The 18,142-nt window shown below is 46.3% G+C and overlaps 1 protein-coding gene across 3 annotated transcripts; it reads left to right on the top strand.

The window, feature by feature from the left end:
* Positions 1 to 459: 459 nt before the first annotated feature.
* On the top strand, positions 460 to 11,786 carry LOC120058550 (nucleoporin NUP35-like). Of its 3 annotated transcripts, none has more exons than XM_039007333.1 (9): positions 460 to 696; positions 1,291 to 1,446; positions 1,715 to 1,842; positions 4,102 to 4,159; positions 4,289 to 4,430; positions 5,618 to 5,687; positions 5,767 to 5,895; positions 6,048 to 6,203; positions 10,665 to 11,786. In XM_039007333.1, exons 1-9 carry the CDS (start codon positions 684 to 686, stop codon positions 10,740 to 10,742), a joined length of 930 nt encoding a protein of 309 aa, XP_038863261.1. In that variant the 5' UTR covers positions 460 to 683; the 3' UTR covers positions 10,743 to 11,786. The 3 variants fall into 3 exon arrangements, with proteins under 3 accessions (XP_038863261.1, XP_038863260.1, XP_038863262.1); XM_039007332.1 differs by lacking the exon at positions 460 to 696 and adding an exon at positions 807 to 935; XM_039007334.1 differs by lacking the exon at positions 460 to 696 and adding an exon at positions 951 to 1,179.
* Positions 11,787 to 18,142: the final 6,356 nt, after the last annotated feature.

The raw sequence follows: 18,142 nt of genomic DNA, 5'->3' as shown, positions 1-18,142 counted from the left end.
GGACACCGGAACCAGTGGAATGGTATCATATACATCAAATACATGGTTTCCAAGTGTTTGGTGCCATTCTTTTTGCTCCATTCAGGCCATTATTAAGAGACATTCTCCCCCCAGTAACCTCCTGCTGTGCCAGAGGGCAACATCGAGAGACTTCCAGGAACATTTACCAAACAGACCAGGCACCGGGTTTGAGAAGTCAACGAGAGAAGTTAAACATTTTCCCTTGGTTCTCAATGTTATTACTCCAAACTCTTGAAAGTTACAAATTGACACGTTTTAAAAATTTCGCCCGCCTACAGAGGGACAATATCGGTCCGCTAAATACAGGACTAGTAAATGCCCAATGCACTACTTTTATGAAGGAAAAAAATATATATTTTTCAGATTTGTCAGGCGTTAAAGCAGCACTCCTACTTCCCGCGGCTTTACACTTTCTGGAAATGGCTAGCTTCTAGATAATAAATCAATGTTGCTTTTCCTGCCCTCAAGGAAACAATCCACCACATTTGGCCGAATACAGAACCATATACTGTAAAAAGAAAGGACACAGCCCAGCGAGATAGCTGTCGAACTAACGCGCGATTTCCGACCATTTGAAAACTTGAGGTGTCTTCAACTTTGCTAGCTTCTCTGGTGTCTAGCTGTTCCAAGGTTTTGTATAATTGGTGGTCCTTAGGTTTAGGATGGAATTTCAAGGTGGGTAAATATTCATTTTTTCTCAGTCTAGCAAGCTAAACAGATGCAGAAACATTGCTAGTTAGTTATAAGCTAACGACGTTAGCATTGTCACGTGAGTTAGCCAACTAGTTCGTTTTCTGTACCGCTAACGTTAGTGGCTTAGAGTACAATGTTTACTTTTGAGCTTCGCTGTGAACTTATTACAAACTAGCTAACGTTAGCTAACATTCAGAGAATGTCAACAAAAGCAATCGCTGGTGGGCAAAAGTAGCTAGTGAAGCGAGCCAACTAAATTTAGTTAACTAACACGTTTGGCATGGTGACTGGTCAGTTAGCTAAATTAGCTAGCTAGCTATTGTTGTAATGTTTATAGCTAGCTAGCAAAGTCAGCTAGTAAGTTTGCCAGTTAGTAACTTTGATGATTAGCTAAAAGCAGAGTTTTGAAATCATCAGCGGGTCTATTTTGCTAACCGTGTGGAGGAAGGCAAGGCTATAGACTAAGTAAATATCAAAAATAACAAGCGCCATAGCTAGGTACCTGTATGCTAACAACTAGCTAGCTTACTTATTCATTAACTTCCCTAACTAACGTTATCTGCCATCTGTCCCTAGGCACGGAACCAATGACTCTGGGTTCCCCGACATCACCCAAGCCCGGCCCGGGTGCCCAGTTTCTCCCCGGGTTTTTGATGGGGGATCTGCCAGCACCTATCACACCCCAGCCTCGGTCATTTGGAGTCATGGATATGAGGTCACCACTTCAAACAGGTGAGTGATAGTTTACTTTTGGGGGTAATTTGTAATTCACTAAAACAAATAACTAGCTAGCTGACGTTCTAATCTGTTATCTAATAATCGAACCCCCCTTTCATAGCGTGATAGGTCTAACTTGGTTTAAAACCCCTGCTTGTTGGTTACTATCAGATCTGTTACTTTCACTTTCTGTGTTGTAATATGGCAAAGGCAGTCTCTCCTCTCAGTAATATTTCCAATTGATTCCTGATTGTTTCTCTAACTCTCTCTCTCTCTCTGTTAGGTGGCTCTCCCCCTCAACCTGTGGTTCCTACACCCAAAGACAAGAGTGGAGCCCCTCCAGTCAGGAGTATCTATGATGACCTCTCCTGTCCTGCTGTCGGGATGTCCCCTATGGGTGCACATAAACAGGTACGTGTTAACAGAGTAGGTTCCATCCCTCTCCTGACCTGGGCATGAACCCAGAACCTTATGTACAACAACACTTTACACTCACAGAGCAGTGTTCTAATAGCCTGGTCACTAGTCTGGACATTTTACACTCACAGAGCAGTGTTCTAATAGCCTGGTCATTAGTCTGGACACTTTACACTCACAGAGCAGTGTTCTAATAGCCTGGTCATTAGTCTGGACACTTTACACTCACAGAGCAGTGTTCTAATAGCCTGGTCATTAGTCTGGACACTTTACACTCACAGAGCAGTGTTCTAATAGCCTGGTCATTAGTCTGGACACTTTACACTCACAGAGCAGTGTTCTAATAGCCTGGTCATTAGTCTGGACACTTTACACTCACAGAGCAGTGTTCTAATAGCCTGGTCATTAGTCTGGACACTTTACACTCACAGAGCAGTGTTCTAATAGCCTGGTCATTAGTCTGGACACTTCACACTCACAGAGCAGTGTTCTAATAGCCTGGTCATTAGTCTGGACACTTTACACTCACAGAGCAGTGTTCTAATAGCCTGGTCATTAGTCTGGACACTTTACACTCACAGAGCAGTGTTCTAATAGCCTGGTCATTAGTCTGGACACTTTACACTCACAGAGCAGTGTTCTAATAGCCTGGTCATTAGTCTGGACACTTTACACTCACAGAGCAGTGTTCTAATAGCCTGGTCACTAGTCTGGACATTTTACACTCACAGAGCAGTGTTCTAATAGCCTGGTCATTAGTCTGGACATTTTACACTCACAGAGCAGTGTTCTAATAGCCTGGTCACTAGTCTGGACATTTTACACTCACAGAGCAGTGTTCTAATAGCCTGGTCATTAGTCTGGACACTTTACACTCACAGAGCAGTGTTCTAATAGCCTGGTCACTGATCTGGACACTTCACACTCACAGAGCAGTGTTCTAATAGCCTGGTCACTAGTCTGGACATTTTACACTCACAGAGCAGTGTTCTAATAGCCTGGTCACTAGTCTGGACACTTTACACTCACAGAGCAGTGTTCTAATAGCCTGGTCACTAGTCTGGACACTTTACACTCACAGAGCAGTGTTCTAATAGCCTGGTCATTAGTCTGGACACTTCACACTCACAGAGCAGTGTTCTAATAGCCTGGTCATTAGTCTGGACACTTTACACTCACAGAGCAGTGTTCTAATAGCCTGGTCATTAGTCTGGACACTTTACACTCACAGAGCAGTGTTCTAATAGCCTGGTCACTGGTCTGGACACTTCACACTCACAGAGCAGTGTTCTAATAGCCTGGTCACTAGTCTGGACACTTTACACTCACAGAGCAGTGTTCTAATAGCCTGGTCACTAGTCTGGACACTTTACACTCACAGAGCAGTGTTCTAATAGCCTGGTCACTAGTCTGGACACTTTACACTCACAGAGCAGTGTTCTAATAGCCTGGTCACTGATCTGGACACTTCACACTCACAGAGCAGTGTTCTAATAGCCTGGTCACTAGTCTGGACACTTTACACTCACAGAGCAGTGTTCTAATAGCCTGGTCACTAGTCTGGACACTTTACACTCACAGAGCAGTGTTCTAATAGCCTGGTCACTAGTCTGGACACTTTACACTCACAGAGCAGTGTTCTAATAGCCTGGTCACTAGTCTGGACACTTTACACTCACAGAGCAGTGTTCTAATAGCCTGGTCACTAGTCTGGACACTTTACACTCACAGAGCAGTGTTCTAATAGCCTGGTCACTGATCAGGACAGTGAGCAGGAAAGCTGTGGACCCACTGGTCTGGTAACACTTCCTTTCGGCTTTGAAGCGGGCACATTGATTGGTTCTGACTTTTTTTCCATGTGGGATTGAGGCCTCTTGGTTGTAAAATTAAGTGGGTGGCACTCAGGTGCTGTGTGTTGGTTTTTGAGTGAGTGACAGAGGAGAACCAATAGTACAGCTCCCTTCATTTTCGATCCCATCAAAGAGCCTCTTCAGACTCTGGAGTCAACCCCCAACTCCACAGACTCTTCAGTCCTTCTGGAGTCACCCCCAACTCTTCAGTCCCTCTGGAGTCACCCAACTCCCCCGACTCTTCAGTCCCTCTGGAGTCTGTCGCTTTAGCCAGAGAAGTGTTCTAACCAATCGCTAGTGATTCTACACCTGCTACATTAGCATCTCACCAGTAGCGTTTGATTGTGATTAGTGTATCTGCATCAAGAGGACACGTAATAATCTGGATGTTATCTTCTCTCAGCCCTTCTCAATGATGCACACCCCGCTGTCTGGCTATATGGCAGTTACACCAGGAACAGGTGAGATTATTTATTTATTTTCTTCAAACTTGTTTGTACCAACTTGTCCCGGGTATATGTCCAGCAGTGACTACCGATTTACTAAGAGAGGGAATTCATAGCTATGTCCTAATGTCGTCTTCTGTTCAGCGTCCAGTCTATTTAGTCCTGCTACCATCGGGCAGCAGGCCAAGTCAACAATGTCTCCAGCTCAAGTAGACCCTTTCTTCACTCAGGGAGACGCACTGTCTTCCGAAGACCATCTAGATGATACATGGATCACTGTATTTGGGTAAGTTTCTAGTATTGTGTCCTCTAATATCTACAGGTGACTGCCAAAAAAAGGTGTATTAAAGAGTCAACGTACCGATCCTGCATGCGTTTCTCTGTTGCTCATTAAGAAACATGACATTTCAGTCTTTGGGCGTTGTGGTTCAATGTTGTAGTTACTGATGTTTGTCCACCAAGAGACACCATAGGAACAAAGCCAGTATTACTTCCTCAACAATAATCAGAATCTAAGATAAGGCTGCACTGATGGGGCAGGTCTGTCTCACTGTCTAGTATTCTGCAGTAGGATTGGATAGCGCACAATCATGTAGCTGTGTACCCCGTGTTGGTGAGCATTGAATAAAATGATCCTTGTTTATACTTGGTAGTCAATTTGGACAATATAATACATTTTTCTGGCTATTATCAATGCCACATCGAAAAACAGGCTATAAGAAGTTGTTTTATCGCCTTCAATTGCACTTTAGTAGGACATTGGGCCTCCACGAGCCAGAACAACTTCAATGAACCTTGGTATAGATTCTACAAGTGTCTGGAACTGTATTGGAAGGATGTGACATCATTCTTCCACGAGAAATTCCATCATTTGGTGTTTTGTTGATGGTGGTAGAAAACGTTGTCTCAAGCGCCGCTCCACAATCTCACGTAAAAGAGTTCAATTGGGTTGAGATCTGGTGACTGAGACGGCCATGACAAATGGTTTACATCGTTTTTCATGCTCATCGAACCATTCAGTGACCACTCGTGTCCTGCGGATGGCGGCATTGTCATCCTATGGGAGCATAGCTATGGTATCCAAAATAATGGCCTGCCCAGTATTTTTATACATGACCCGAGGCATGTATAATTAACTCAGAAACCCCAACCTGTGTGGGAAATCCTTCCTTTCAATATACTTTGTATCCCTCGTTCAGTCAAGTGTTTCCTTTATTTGGGCAGTTTGCCTGTACCTTTTTAACTGTTGAAATAACAGGTGCAATCTTTTTAGCCTGAGTTTACACTGTAGGACCAATCAAATTTGTCTCCGATGTGCAAACGACGCTCACTTGCTGCCCTGGGTGACCTTAAACAGATGCACCGAATGTGTCTGATCTGTAGATGACAATGCCGCACCCCTTAGAATGGATATCTATTGTTGAGGTGAAAATAAGCAGTTTGTTGAATGAATAATACTCTTTGTTTAAACAGGTTCCCTCCTGCCTCCGCGTCTTACATTCTGTTGCAGTTCGCCCAGTATGGAAACATAACGAAACACGTGGTAAGATTATTTGCATTCGTTGAAAAGGAAATTTTAAGTGTGTGTTTTGTTACATCATTCTGTTCTCTTGTTGTACTAGATGTCCAACACCGGTAACTGGATGCACATTCAATATCAGTCTAGACTCCAAGCAAGAAAAGCTTTAAGTAAAGATGGGAAGATTTTTGGAGAGGCTATAATGATTGGTGTTAAACCATGCATCGATAAGGTATGTCGCTGCTGGGTTCATTTTCAAATTAGGAACACTCATTAGTGATAATATAAATTTAAAAGTCTAAACATTTTAGTAACGGATGGATGTCTTTTACCATTATGTAAACAACATATCTAATCATTCATTCATATTTGTGTGTCTCTCAGAATGTGATGGAGAGCTCAGACCGAGGCTCTACCTCCTCTGGCTCAGTATTTACTCCTCCTGTCAGAAATGGAACCCCTAGCCACCATGTCTCTACACCTCGCTCCTCAATGAGGCCCCTCAGTGCAGCCTACAAGGCCTCCAGCAGTGACTACCAGGTAGGATCAGGGTTGTAAGGCCATCAAAAAGACTAGGACCAAGGCACTCTTCATATAATTAAAATGCAGTTATTGTCACGGCATGTACAAGGGACAAACATTTGAAAAACACTAATGTGTTTCGACCACATTGCCCTGGTCAGAGAGTACAATAATGCACATATTTAACAAACCATGTTCCAGTCAACCCTGATTGGAGAGGGTGTGGTCACATGGTCATTGGTGGACACTACATAGTAAACAATAGGCAGTATACCGGTAGGTTCTAAAAATATGTAATGGATAAATTGGCCTCGATTAGGAGTGAGACCAAATGGAGACAGCAGGAGAGTCATACATGATAAAAGTATGCTAGAAAATCAGGATCACAGTAGATGTACAGTAGAGGACTACAGGGCTATAGACTACAGTAGAGGACTACAGGGCTATAGACTACAGTAGAGGACTACAGGGCTATAGACTACCGTAGAGGACTACAGGGCTATAGACTACCGTAGAGGACTACAGGGCTATAGACTACAGTAGAGGACTACAGGGCTATAGACTACAGTAGAGGACTACAGGGCTATAGACCACAGTAGAGGACTACAGGGCTATAGACCACAGTAGAGGACTACAGGGCTATAGACCACAGTAGAGGACTACAGGGCTATAGACCACAGTAGAGGACTACAGGGCTATAGACCACAGTAGAGGACTACAGGGCTATAGACTACCGTAGAGGACTACAGGGCTATAGACTACCGTAGAGGACTACAGGGCTATAGACTACAGTAGAGGACTACAGGGCTATAGACTACAGTAGAGGACTACAGGGCTATAGACTACAGTAGAGGACTACAGGGCTATAGACTACAGTAGAGGACTACAGGGCTATAGACTACAGTAGAGGACTACAGGGCTATAGACTACAGTAGAGGACTACAGGGCTATAGACTACAGTAGATGACTACAGGGCTATAGACTACAGTAGAGGACTACAGGGCTATAGACTACAGTAGAGGACTACAGGGCTATAGACTACAGTAGAGGACTACAGGGCTATAGACTACAGTAGAGGACTACAGGGCTATAGACTACAGTAGAGGACTACAGGGCTATAGACTACAGTAGAGGACTACAGGGCTATAGACTACAGTAGAGGACTACAGGGCTATAGACTACAGTAGAGGACTACAGGGCTATAGACCACAGTAGAGGACTACAGGGCTATAGACCACAGTAGAGGACTACAGGGCTATAGACTACAGTAGAGGACTACAGGGCTATAGACTACAGTAGAGGACTACAGGGCTATAGACTACAGTAGAGGACTACAGGGCTATAGACTACCGTAGAGGACTACAGGGCTATAGACTACCGTAGAGGACTACAGGGCTATAGACTACCGTAGAGGACTACAGGGCTATAGACTACAGTAGAGGACTACAGGGCTATAGACTACAGTAGAGGACTACAGGGCTATAGACTACAGTAGAGGACTACAGGGCTATAGACCACAGTAGAGGACTACAGGGCTATAGACTACAGTAGAGGACTACAGGGCTATAGACCACAGTAGAGGACTACAGGGCTATAGACCACAGTAGAGGACTACAGGGCTATAGACTACAGTAGAGGACTACAGGGCTATAGACTACAGTAGAGGACTACAGGGCTATAGACTACAGTAGAGGACTACAGGGCTATAGACCACAGTAGAGGACTACAGGGCTATAGACCACAGTAGAGGACTACAGGGCTATAGACTACAGTAGAGGACTACAGGGCTATAGACTACAGTAGAGGACTACAGGGCTATAGACTACAGTAGAGGACTACAGGGCTATAGACTACAGTAGAGGACTACAGGGCTATAGACTACAGTAGAGGACTACAGGGCTATAGACTACAGTAGAGGACTACAGGGCTATAGACCACAGTAGAGGACTACAGGGCTATAGACCACAGTAGAGGACTACAGGGCTATAGACCACAGTAGAGGACTACAGGGCTATAGACCACAGTAGAGGACTACAGGGCTATAGACTACAGTAGAGGACTACAGGGCTATAGACTACAGTAGAGGACTACAGGGCTATAGACTACAGTAGAGGACTACAGGGCTATAGACTACAGTAGAGGACTACAGGGCTATAGACTACAGTAGAGGACTACAGGGCTATAGACTACAGTAGAGGACTACAGGGCTATAGACCACAGTAGAGGACTACAGGGCTATAGACCACAGTAGAGGACTACCGGGCTATAGACCACAGTAGAGGACTACCGGGCTATAGACCACAGTAGAGGACTACCGGGCTATAGACCACAGTAGAGGACTACAGGGCTATAGACTACAGTAGAGGGCTACAGGGCTATAGACTACAGTAGAGGGCTACAGGGCTATAGACTACAGTAGAGGGCTACAGGGCTATAGACTACAGTAGAGGGCTACAGGGCTATAGACTACAGTAGAGGGCTACAGGGCTATAGACTACAGTAGAGGGCTACAGGGCTATAGACTACAGTAGAGGACTACAGGGCTATAGACTACAGTAGAGGACTACAGGGCTATAGACTACAGTAGAGGACTACAGGGCTATAGACTACAGTAGAGGACTACAGGGCTATAGACTACAGTAGAGGACTACAGGGCTATAGACTACAGTAGAGGACTACAGGGCTATAGACTACAGTAGAGGACTACAGGGCTATAGACTACAGTAGAGGACTACAGGGCTATAGACTACAGTAGAGGACTACAGGGCTATAGACTACAGTAGAGGACTACAGGGCTATAGACTACAGTAGAGGACTACCGGGCTATAGACTACAGTAGAGGACTACCGGGCTATAGACTACAGTAGAGGACTACCGGGCTATAGACTACAGTAGAGGACTACCGGGCTATAGACTACAGTAGAGGACTACCGGGCTATAGACTACAGTAGAGGACTACCGGGCTATAGACTACAGTAGAGGACTACCGGGCTATAGACTACAGTAGAGGACTACCGGGCTATAGACTACAGTAGAGGACTACCGGGCTATAGACTACAGTAGAGGACTACCGGGCTATAGACTACAGTAGAGGACTACCGGGCTATAGACTACAGTAGAGGACTACCGGGCTATAGACTACAGTAGAGGACTACCGGGCTATAGACTACAGTAGAGGACTACCGGGCTATAGACTACAGTAGAGGGCTACCGGGCTATAGACTACAGTAGAGGGCTACAGGGCTATAGACTACAGTAGAGGGCTACAGGGCTATAGACTACAGTAGAGGGCTACAGGGCTATAGACTACAGTAGAGGGCTACAGGGCTATAGACTACAGTAGAGGGCTACAGGGCTATAGACTACAGTAGAGGGCTACCGGGCTATAGACTACAGTAGAGGGCTACCGGGCTATAGACTACAGTAGAGGGCTACCGGGCTATAGACTACAGTAGAGGGCTACCGGGCTATAGACTACAGTAGAGGACTACCGGGCTATAGACTACAGTAGAGGACTACCGGGCTATAGACTACAGTAGAGGACTACCGGGCTATAGACTACAGTAGAGGACTACCGGGCTATAGACTACAGTAGAGGACTACAGGGCTATAGACTACAGTAGAGGACTACAGGGCTATAGACCACAGTAGAGGACTACAGGGCTATAGACCACAGTAGAGGACTACAGGGCTATAGACTACAGTAGAGGACTACAGGGCTATAGACTACAGTAGAGGACTACAGGGCTATAGACTACAGTAGAGGACTACAGGGCTATAGACTACAGTAGAGGACTACAGGGCTATAGACTACAGTAGAGGACTACAGGGCTATAGACTACAGTAGAGGACTACAGGGCTATATGTCCACCAGAGGGCTGTATGTCCCACCAGAGGGCTGTTTGTCCCACCAGAGGGCTGTATGTCCCACCAGAGGGCTGTATGTCCCACCAGAGGGCTGTATGTCCCACCAGAGGGCTGTATGTCCCACCAGAGGGCTGTATGTCCCACCAGAGGGCTGTATGTCCCACCAGAGGGCTGTATGTCCCACCAGAGGGCTGTATGTCCCACCAGAGGGCTGTATGTCCCACCAGAGGGCTGTATGTCCCACCAGAGGGCTGTATGTCCCACCAGAGGGCTGTATGTCCCACCAGAGGGCTGTATGTCCCACCAGAGGGCTGTATGTCCCACCAGAGGGCTGTATGTCCCACCAGAGGGCTGTATGTCCCACCAGAGGGCTGTATGTCCCACCAGAGGGCAGCAAAGCGACGGCTCTGGATAAAAAGATTCCCAAACCTCAATGCATACAATGCACTCTGCATAATACATAATTTATAATAGTTAAAAGTAGTGTACGGATTGGTTGCCTTTTTTAAATTTAACAATACATTTCAGTCCTAATGCCTTTGAGTGATCACTGTTTCTATGGGCAGGGACCGACGTGGAATTCAACTAACCATGTTACGCGTTTGATTTCAGGTGGTGGCAGACGAACAGACCCCAAGGAAAGACGACAGTTTGGTTTCTAAAGCGATGGAGTACATGTTTGGCTGGTGAGACGGTCTCCTCCGATTGGCCGAGCGCTTTTTATATTATAAAAACTGAATAAACCCGACAGCAGCCGTCATCACCGTGTTGTGGAAGTGTGTCCTAAATGGTACCCTAATAGCCCAATTGACCCTGGTCAAAAGTAGTGCACTACATAGGGAATAGGGTACCATTTGGGGATCAGCCAGTGTGTTAGTGATTTGGGGGGAACCAAGCCAATGTGGATTTCCTCAACCCTGCGACGACTATACAAGATGTGGTGATTTGAGTGGACAGGATTTTGACTAGACGAACACCGGATATTGTATGTTGACGTTGAATGAAGTGTTTGTTTTTGTTGTTGCGTGCAGACGTCACGGTGCTGACCCGACAAACGCAGACCTACACTGGTCTTCTTTAGTTACAAAGTCTTATTTGCTACTTCTCCTCTCGAGGAGAATTTTAAAGGCTCTTTCGTATGAGTTGATGCCGAATGAATCCCACATAATCAAGACATATTTCCCAAATGTCCCTATTTCCTATGTAGTGTACTACTTTTGAGCAGGGTCCATAAGGGTCTGTAAATAGGGGTGCCATTTTGGATGCCCACATGGCCTGTCTTCAGTATCTTAACTAAGTGCTGCTTTGACAGTTGGAAGTCAAGGTTGCACATCAGTATCCTCCTGTTTTGATTAGAGTGAGAGAGTACAGGTTTCTTTATTTTTTTCCCCTTAAGTGGTTCAATAGTAAACAACGGTAAATATAACAGGATCAGAGTTAAGAATTGTGATTTATAAGAAATGCCTTTTTGTGTGCTGTCAAACATTTAGTGTTTATTTTTAATTTTTAAAGATGATCTCACAACTGTCGGTGTACCAAATGTCTTGTCTTATATCCATTTAAAACTATGTCTGTTTCTACTGTCTACTATTTCCACTGTCTACTATTTCCACTGTCTCTTCTTACTATTTCTACTGTCACCTGTCTCTGCTCTCTACTATGTCTGCTGTTTCTACTGTCTCTGTCACTTGCTTACTATTTTTGTCAAATAAATGTCACATAATTTGAATACCAGTTGGGTGTCTGGTAGTTTTTATATGCCACGATGAACTATACAGTGTTTTACTTTTTCCACGAAGACTTCTGACTCCGTTCCAGTGTTAGTCTGTAGAACACTCATGACATTTGTAGGTAGTATTCCAGCCAGAGGAGTATGGAGGAGAGTTTAATATCCGAGACACCGCCTGGTTCCTATTCAGAGGAAGAGTGTTTAATATCAGAGACACCGTCTGGTTCCTATTCAGAGGAAGAGTGTTTAATATCCGAGACACCGTCTTGTTCCTATTCAGAGGAAGAGTGTTTAATATCCGAGACACCGTCTGGTTCCTATTCAGAGGAAGAGTGTTTAATATCCGAGACACCGCCTGGTGCCTATTCAGAGGAAGAGTGTTTAATATCAGAGACACCGCCTGGTGCCTATTCTAAAGTAGTGTGTTTTAAAGGGAATAGGGTTCCACTTGTGTTGTGACCATAATAATAATATGTTTAAAGCCTCCACTTGTTTAGGGTATAAGCCCTGCGTCTGTATTTGAAAGTTATGCAGGTGAGTCTAGGGGGCGTGTTGTGAGTCTCCCTGCTTCAGTCAGATGTGTTGGAACAAGTGGTGCTGACGTACGGTTGAAGGTGACACTGATCTGCCTCTCTCCCTCATCCCTCCCTCTTGAGACTTTCACCTGCGTCCCTCCCTATGAGGCTAATTCGCTTCCCTCTCTCCCCCCTTCATGCCTCTCCCTCACTACCTCTTGAGACTGATTCACCCTCCCTCCCTCCCTCGCTCCCTCTGAGGTTAATTTAGAGAGGCAGGTCCAGTCCAGGTGAGATGTTTTAGGGATGCAGGGTACCTTGAGGGGGATGATGTAGCGAGAATTCATCTGGATCAGTTGTCTCATCTTTTTATTTTCATTCTGCCCTTCCCTTTTGGGGCTGATGGTAGGCTAGATGACGAACAACCTTGAAATACGTGTTTTCACCTCAACACATGATTGTCCAGTAAAACATTACTTGAATCCTGCAGGTATGTACTATGATGCATACTGTAGACAGCACTGTCGACTGTACTGTAGACTGTACTGTAGACTGTACTGTAGACCGTACTGTAGACCGTACTGTAGACTGTACTGTAGACTGTACTGTAGACCGTACTGTAGACCGTACTGTAGACTGTACTGTAGACCGTACTGTAGACTGTACTGTAGACTGTACTGTAGAACGCACTGTCAACTGTACTGTAGACAGCACTGTCGACTGTACTGTAGACTGTACTGTCGACCGTACTGTCGACTGTACTGTAGACTGTACTGTAGAACGCACTGTCGACTGTACTGTAGAACGCACTGTCGACTGTACTGTAGACAGCACTGTCGACTGTACTGTAGACTGTACTGTAGACAGCACTGTCGACTGTACTGTCGACTGTACTGTAGACTGTACTGTAGACCGTACTGTCGACTGTACTGTAGACTGTACTGTAGACCGTACTGTAGACCGTACTGTAGACTGTACTGTAGACTGTACTGTAGAACGCACTGTCAACTGTACTGTAGACAGCACTGTCGACTGTACTGTAGACTGTACTGTAGACTGTACTGTAGACCGTACTGTAGACCGTACTGTAGACCGTACTGTAGACTGTACTGTAGACTGTACTGTCGACCGTACTGTCGACTGTACTGTAGACTGTACTGTAGAACGCACTGTCGACTGTACTGTAGAACGCACTGTCGACTGTACTGTAGACAGCACTGTCGACTGTACTGTAGACTGTACTGTAGACAGCACTGTCGACTGTACTGTAGACCGTACTGTAGACAGCACTGTCGACTGTACTGTAGACCGTACTGTAGACTGTACTGTAGACTGTACTGTAGACCGTACTGTAGACTGTACTGTAGACTGTACTGTAGACCGTACTGTAGACCGTACAGTAGACCGTACTGTAGACAGCACTGTAGACCGTACTGTAGACAGCACTGTAGACCGTACTGTAGACCGTACTGTAGACAGCACTGTAGACCGTACTGTAGACAGCACTGTAGACCGTACTGTAGACCGTACTGTAGACAGCACTGTAGACCGTACTGTAGACCGCACTGTAGACAGCACTGTAGACCGTACTGTAGACCGTACTGTAGACCGTACTGTAGACAGCACTGTAGACCGTACTGTAGACAGCACTGTAGACCGCACTGTAGACCGCACTGTAGACCGCACTGTAGACCGTACTGTAGACAGCACTGTAGACCGTACAGTAGACCGTACTGTAGACCGTACTGTAGACCGTACTGTAGACCGTACTGTAGACCGTACTTTAGACCGTACTGTAGACAGCACTGTAGACAGCACTGTAGACAGCACTGTAGACCGTACTGTAGACCGTACTGTAGACAGCACTGTAGACAGCACTGTAGACCGTACTGTAGACCGTACTGTAGACCGTACTGTAGACCGTACTGTAGACCGTACTGTAGACCGTACTGTAGACAGCACTGTAGACAGCACTGTAGACAGCACTGTAGACAGCACTGTAGACAGCACTGTAGACCGTACTGTAGACCGTACTGTAGACCGTACTGTAGACCGTACTGTAGACCGTACTGTAGACCGTACTGTAGACAGCACTGTAGACCGTACTGTAGACCGCACTGTAGACCGCACTGTAGACCGCACTGTAGACCGCACTGTAGACAGCACTGTAGACAGCACTGTAGACCGTACTGTAGACAGTACTGTAGACCGTACTGTAGACCGCACTGTAGACCGTACTGTAGACCGTACTGTAGACCGTACTGTAGACCGTACTGTAGACTGTACTGTGTACTGTAGACTGTACTGTAGACCGTACTGTAGACCGTACTGTAGACCGTACTGTAGACCGTACTGTAGACCGTACTGTAGACCGTACTGTAGACTGTACTGTGTACTGTAGACAGTACTGTAGACCGTACTGTAGACCGTACTGTAGACAGAACGTTCTGTTGGCTGACACATGGATGTAAATAGACAGGGCAACCAACACCAAGAACATGTAAACTCAGCAAAAAAAGAAACGTCCTCTCACTGTTTTTGTATGAACATAAGATTCAACAACTGAGACAAACTGAACAAGTTGCACAGACATTTGACTAACAGAAATTGAATAATGTGTCCCTGAACAAAGGGGGGGTCAAAATCAAAAGTAACAGTCAGTATTTGGTGTGGCCACCAGCTGCATTAAGTACAGCAGTGCATCTCCTCATGGACTGCACCAGATTTGCCAGTTCTTGCTGTGAGATGTTACCCCACTCTTCCACCAAGGCACCTGCAAGTTCCCGGACATTTCTGGGGGGAATGGCCCTAGCCCTCACCCTCCGATCCAACAGGTCACAGACGTGCTCAATGGGATTGAGATCCGGGCTCTTCGCTGGCCATGGCAGAACACTGACATTCCTGTCTTGCAGGAAATCATGCACAGAACGAGCAGTATGGCTGGTGGCATTGTCATGCTGGAGGGTCATGTCTGGATGAGGCTGCAGGAAGGGTACCACATGAGGGAGAAGGATGTCTTCCCTATAACGCACAGTGTTGAGATTGCCTGCAATGACAACAAGCTCAGTCCGATGATGCTGTGACACACTTCCCCAGACCATGATGGACCCTCCACCTCCAAATCGATCCCGCTCCAGAGTACAGGCCTCGGTGTAACGCTCATTCCTTCGAAAGATAAACGCAAATCTAACCATCAGCCCTGGTGAGACAAAACCGTGACTCGTCAGTGAAGAGCACTTTTTGCCAGCACTGTCTGGTCCAGTGACGGTGGGTTTGTGCCCATAGGCGTCGTTGTTGCCGGTGATGTGTGGTGAGGACCTGCCTTACAACAAGCCTACAAGCCCTCAGTCCAGCCTCTCTCAGCCTATTGCGTACAGTCTAAGCACTGATGGAGGGAGAGTGCGTTCCATGGTGTAACTCGGGCAGTTGTTGTTGCCATCCTGTACCTGTCCCGCAGGTGTGATGTTCGGATGTATCGATCCCGTGCAGGTGTTGTTACACGTGGTCTGCCACTGCGAGGACGATCAGTTGTCCGTCCTGTCTCCCTGTAGCGCTGTCTTAGGCGTCTCACAGTACAGACATTGCAATTTATTGCCCTGGCCACGTCTGCAGTCCTCATGCCTCCTTGCAGCATGCCTAAGGCACGTTAACGCAAATGAGCAGGGACCCTGGGCATCTTTCTTTTGGTGTTTTTCAGAGTCAGTAGAAAGGCCTCTAGTGTCCCAAGTTTTCATAACTGTGACCTTAATTGCCTACCGTCTGTAAGCTGTTAGTGTCTTAATGACCGTTCCACAGGTGCATGTTCATTAATTGTTTATGGTTCATTGAATAAGCATGGGAAACAGTGTTTTAGCCCTTTACTATGAAGATAATTTGTAAAAATCCAAATATCTTTTAAGAACAGGGTCCTGAAAAAGGGACGTTTCATTTTTTGTTGTTGCTGAGTTTATAAGATGCTGCTCGGTACCCCAACATCAACATGACCAATCCATGTTGGAAAATTCAAGTGTCCACTAGATGGCAGTATTGCCTTTACTGAGCTGTACCCCGCCCCAGTATCTCCCATCACTGAGCATGTGGTCTGTAGTTGGAGCTGTGTCTCCATCACTGAGCATGTGGTCTGTAGTTGGAGCTGTATCTCCATCACTGAGCATGTGGTCTGTAGTTGGATCAGTATCTCCCATCACTGAGCATGTGGTCTGTAGTTGGAGCAGTATCTCCATCACTGAGCATGTGGTCTGTAGTTGGAGCTGTATCTCCCATCACTGAGCATGTGGTCTGTAGTTGGAGCAGAATCTCCCATCACTGAGCATGTGGTCTGTAGTTGGAGCAGTATCTCCCATCACTGAGCATGTGGTCTGTAGTTGTAGCAGAATCTCCCATCACTGACCATGTGGTCTGTAGTTGGAGCAGTATCTCCATCACTGACCATGTGGTCTGTAGTTGGAGCAGTATCTCCATCACTGAGCATGTGGTCTGTAGTTGGAGCAGTATCTCCCATCACTGAGCATGTGGTCTGTAGTTGGAGCAGTATCTCCATCACTGAGCATGTGGTCTGTAGTTGGAGCAGTATCTCCATCACTGAGCATGTGGTCTGTAGTTGGAGCAGTATCTCCCATCACTGAGCATGTGGTCTGTAGTTGGAGCAGAATCTCCATCACTGAGCATGTGGTCTGTAGTTGGAGCAGAATCTCCCATCACTGAGCATGTGGTCTGTAGTTGGAGCAGTATCTCCCATCACTGAGCATGTGGTCTGTAGTTGGAGCTGTATCTCCCATCACTGACCATGTGGTCTGTAGTTGGAGCAGTATCTCCCATCACTGACCATGTGGTCTGTAGTTGGAGCTGTATCTCCCATCACTGAGCATGTGGTCTGTAGTTGGCGCAGTATCTCCCATCACTGACCATGTGGTCTGTAGTTGGAGCAGTATCTCCCATCACTGAGCATGTGGTCTGTAGTTGGAGCAGTATCTCCCATCACTGAGCATGTGGTCTGTAGTTGGAGCTGTATCTCCCATCACTGAGCATGTGGTCTGTAGTTGGAGCAGTATCTCCCATCACTGAGCATGTGGTCTGTAGTTGGAGCAGTATCTCCCATCACTGAGCATGTGGTCTGTAGTTGGAGCAGTATCTCCCATCACTGAGCATGTGGTCTGTAGTTGGAGCAGAATCTCCCATCACTGACCATGTGGTCTGTAGTTGGAGCTGTATCTCCCATCACTGAGCATGTGGTCTGTAGTTGGAGCAGTATCTCCCATCACTGACCATGTGGTCTGTAGTTGGAGCAGTATCTCCCATCACTGAGCATGTGGTCTGTAGGTGGAGCAGTATCTCCATCACTGAGCATGTGGTCTGTAGTTGGAGCATTATCTCCATCACTGAGCATGTGGTCTGTAGTTGGAGCTGTATCTCCCATCACTGAGCATGTGGTCTGTAGTTGGAGCTGTATCACCCATCACTGAGCATGTGGTCTGTAGTTGGAGCTGTATCTCCCATCACTGAGCATGTGGTCTGTAGTTGGAGCTGTATCTCCCATCACTGAGCATGTGGTCTGTAGTTGGAGCAGTATCTCCATCACTGAGCATGTGGTCTGTAGTTGGAGCAGAATCTCCCATCACTGACCATGTGGTCTGTAGTTGGAGCAGTATCTCCATCACTGAGCATGTGGTCTGTAGTTGGAGCAGTATCTCCATCACTGAGCATGTGGTCTGTAGTTGGAGCTGTATCTCCCATCACTGAGCATGTGGTCTGTAGTTGGAGCAGTATCTCCATCACTGAGCATGTGGTCTGTAGTTGGAGCAGAATCTCCCATCACTGACCATGTGGTCTGTAGTTGGAGCAGAATC

Source organism: Salvelinus namaycush, chromosome 13 (assembly GCF_016432855.1).
Source record: "Salvelinus namaycush isolate Seneca chromosome 13, SaNama_1.0, whole genome shotgun sequence".
NCBI classification, from domain to species: Eukaryota; Metazoa; Chordata; class Actinopteri; order Salmoniformes; family Salmonidae; genus Salvelinus; species Salvelinus namaycush.
Note: the sequence above shows the minus strand (reverse complement) of the source record. Positions and strands in the feature narration are given on the sequence as shown.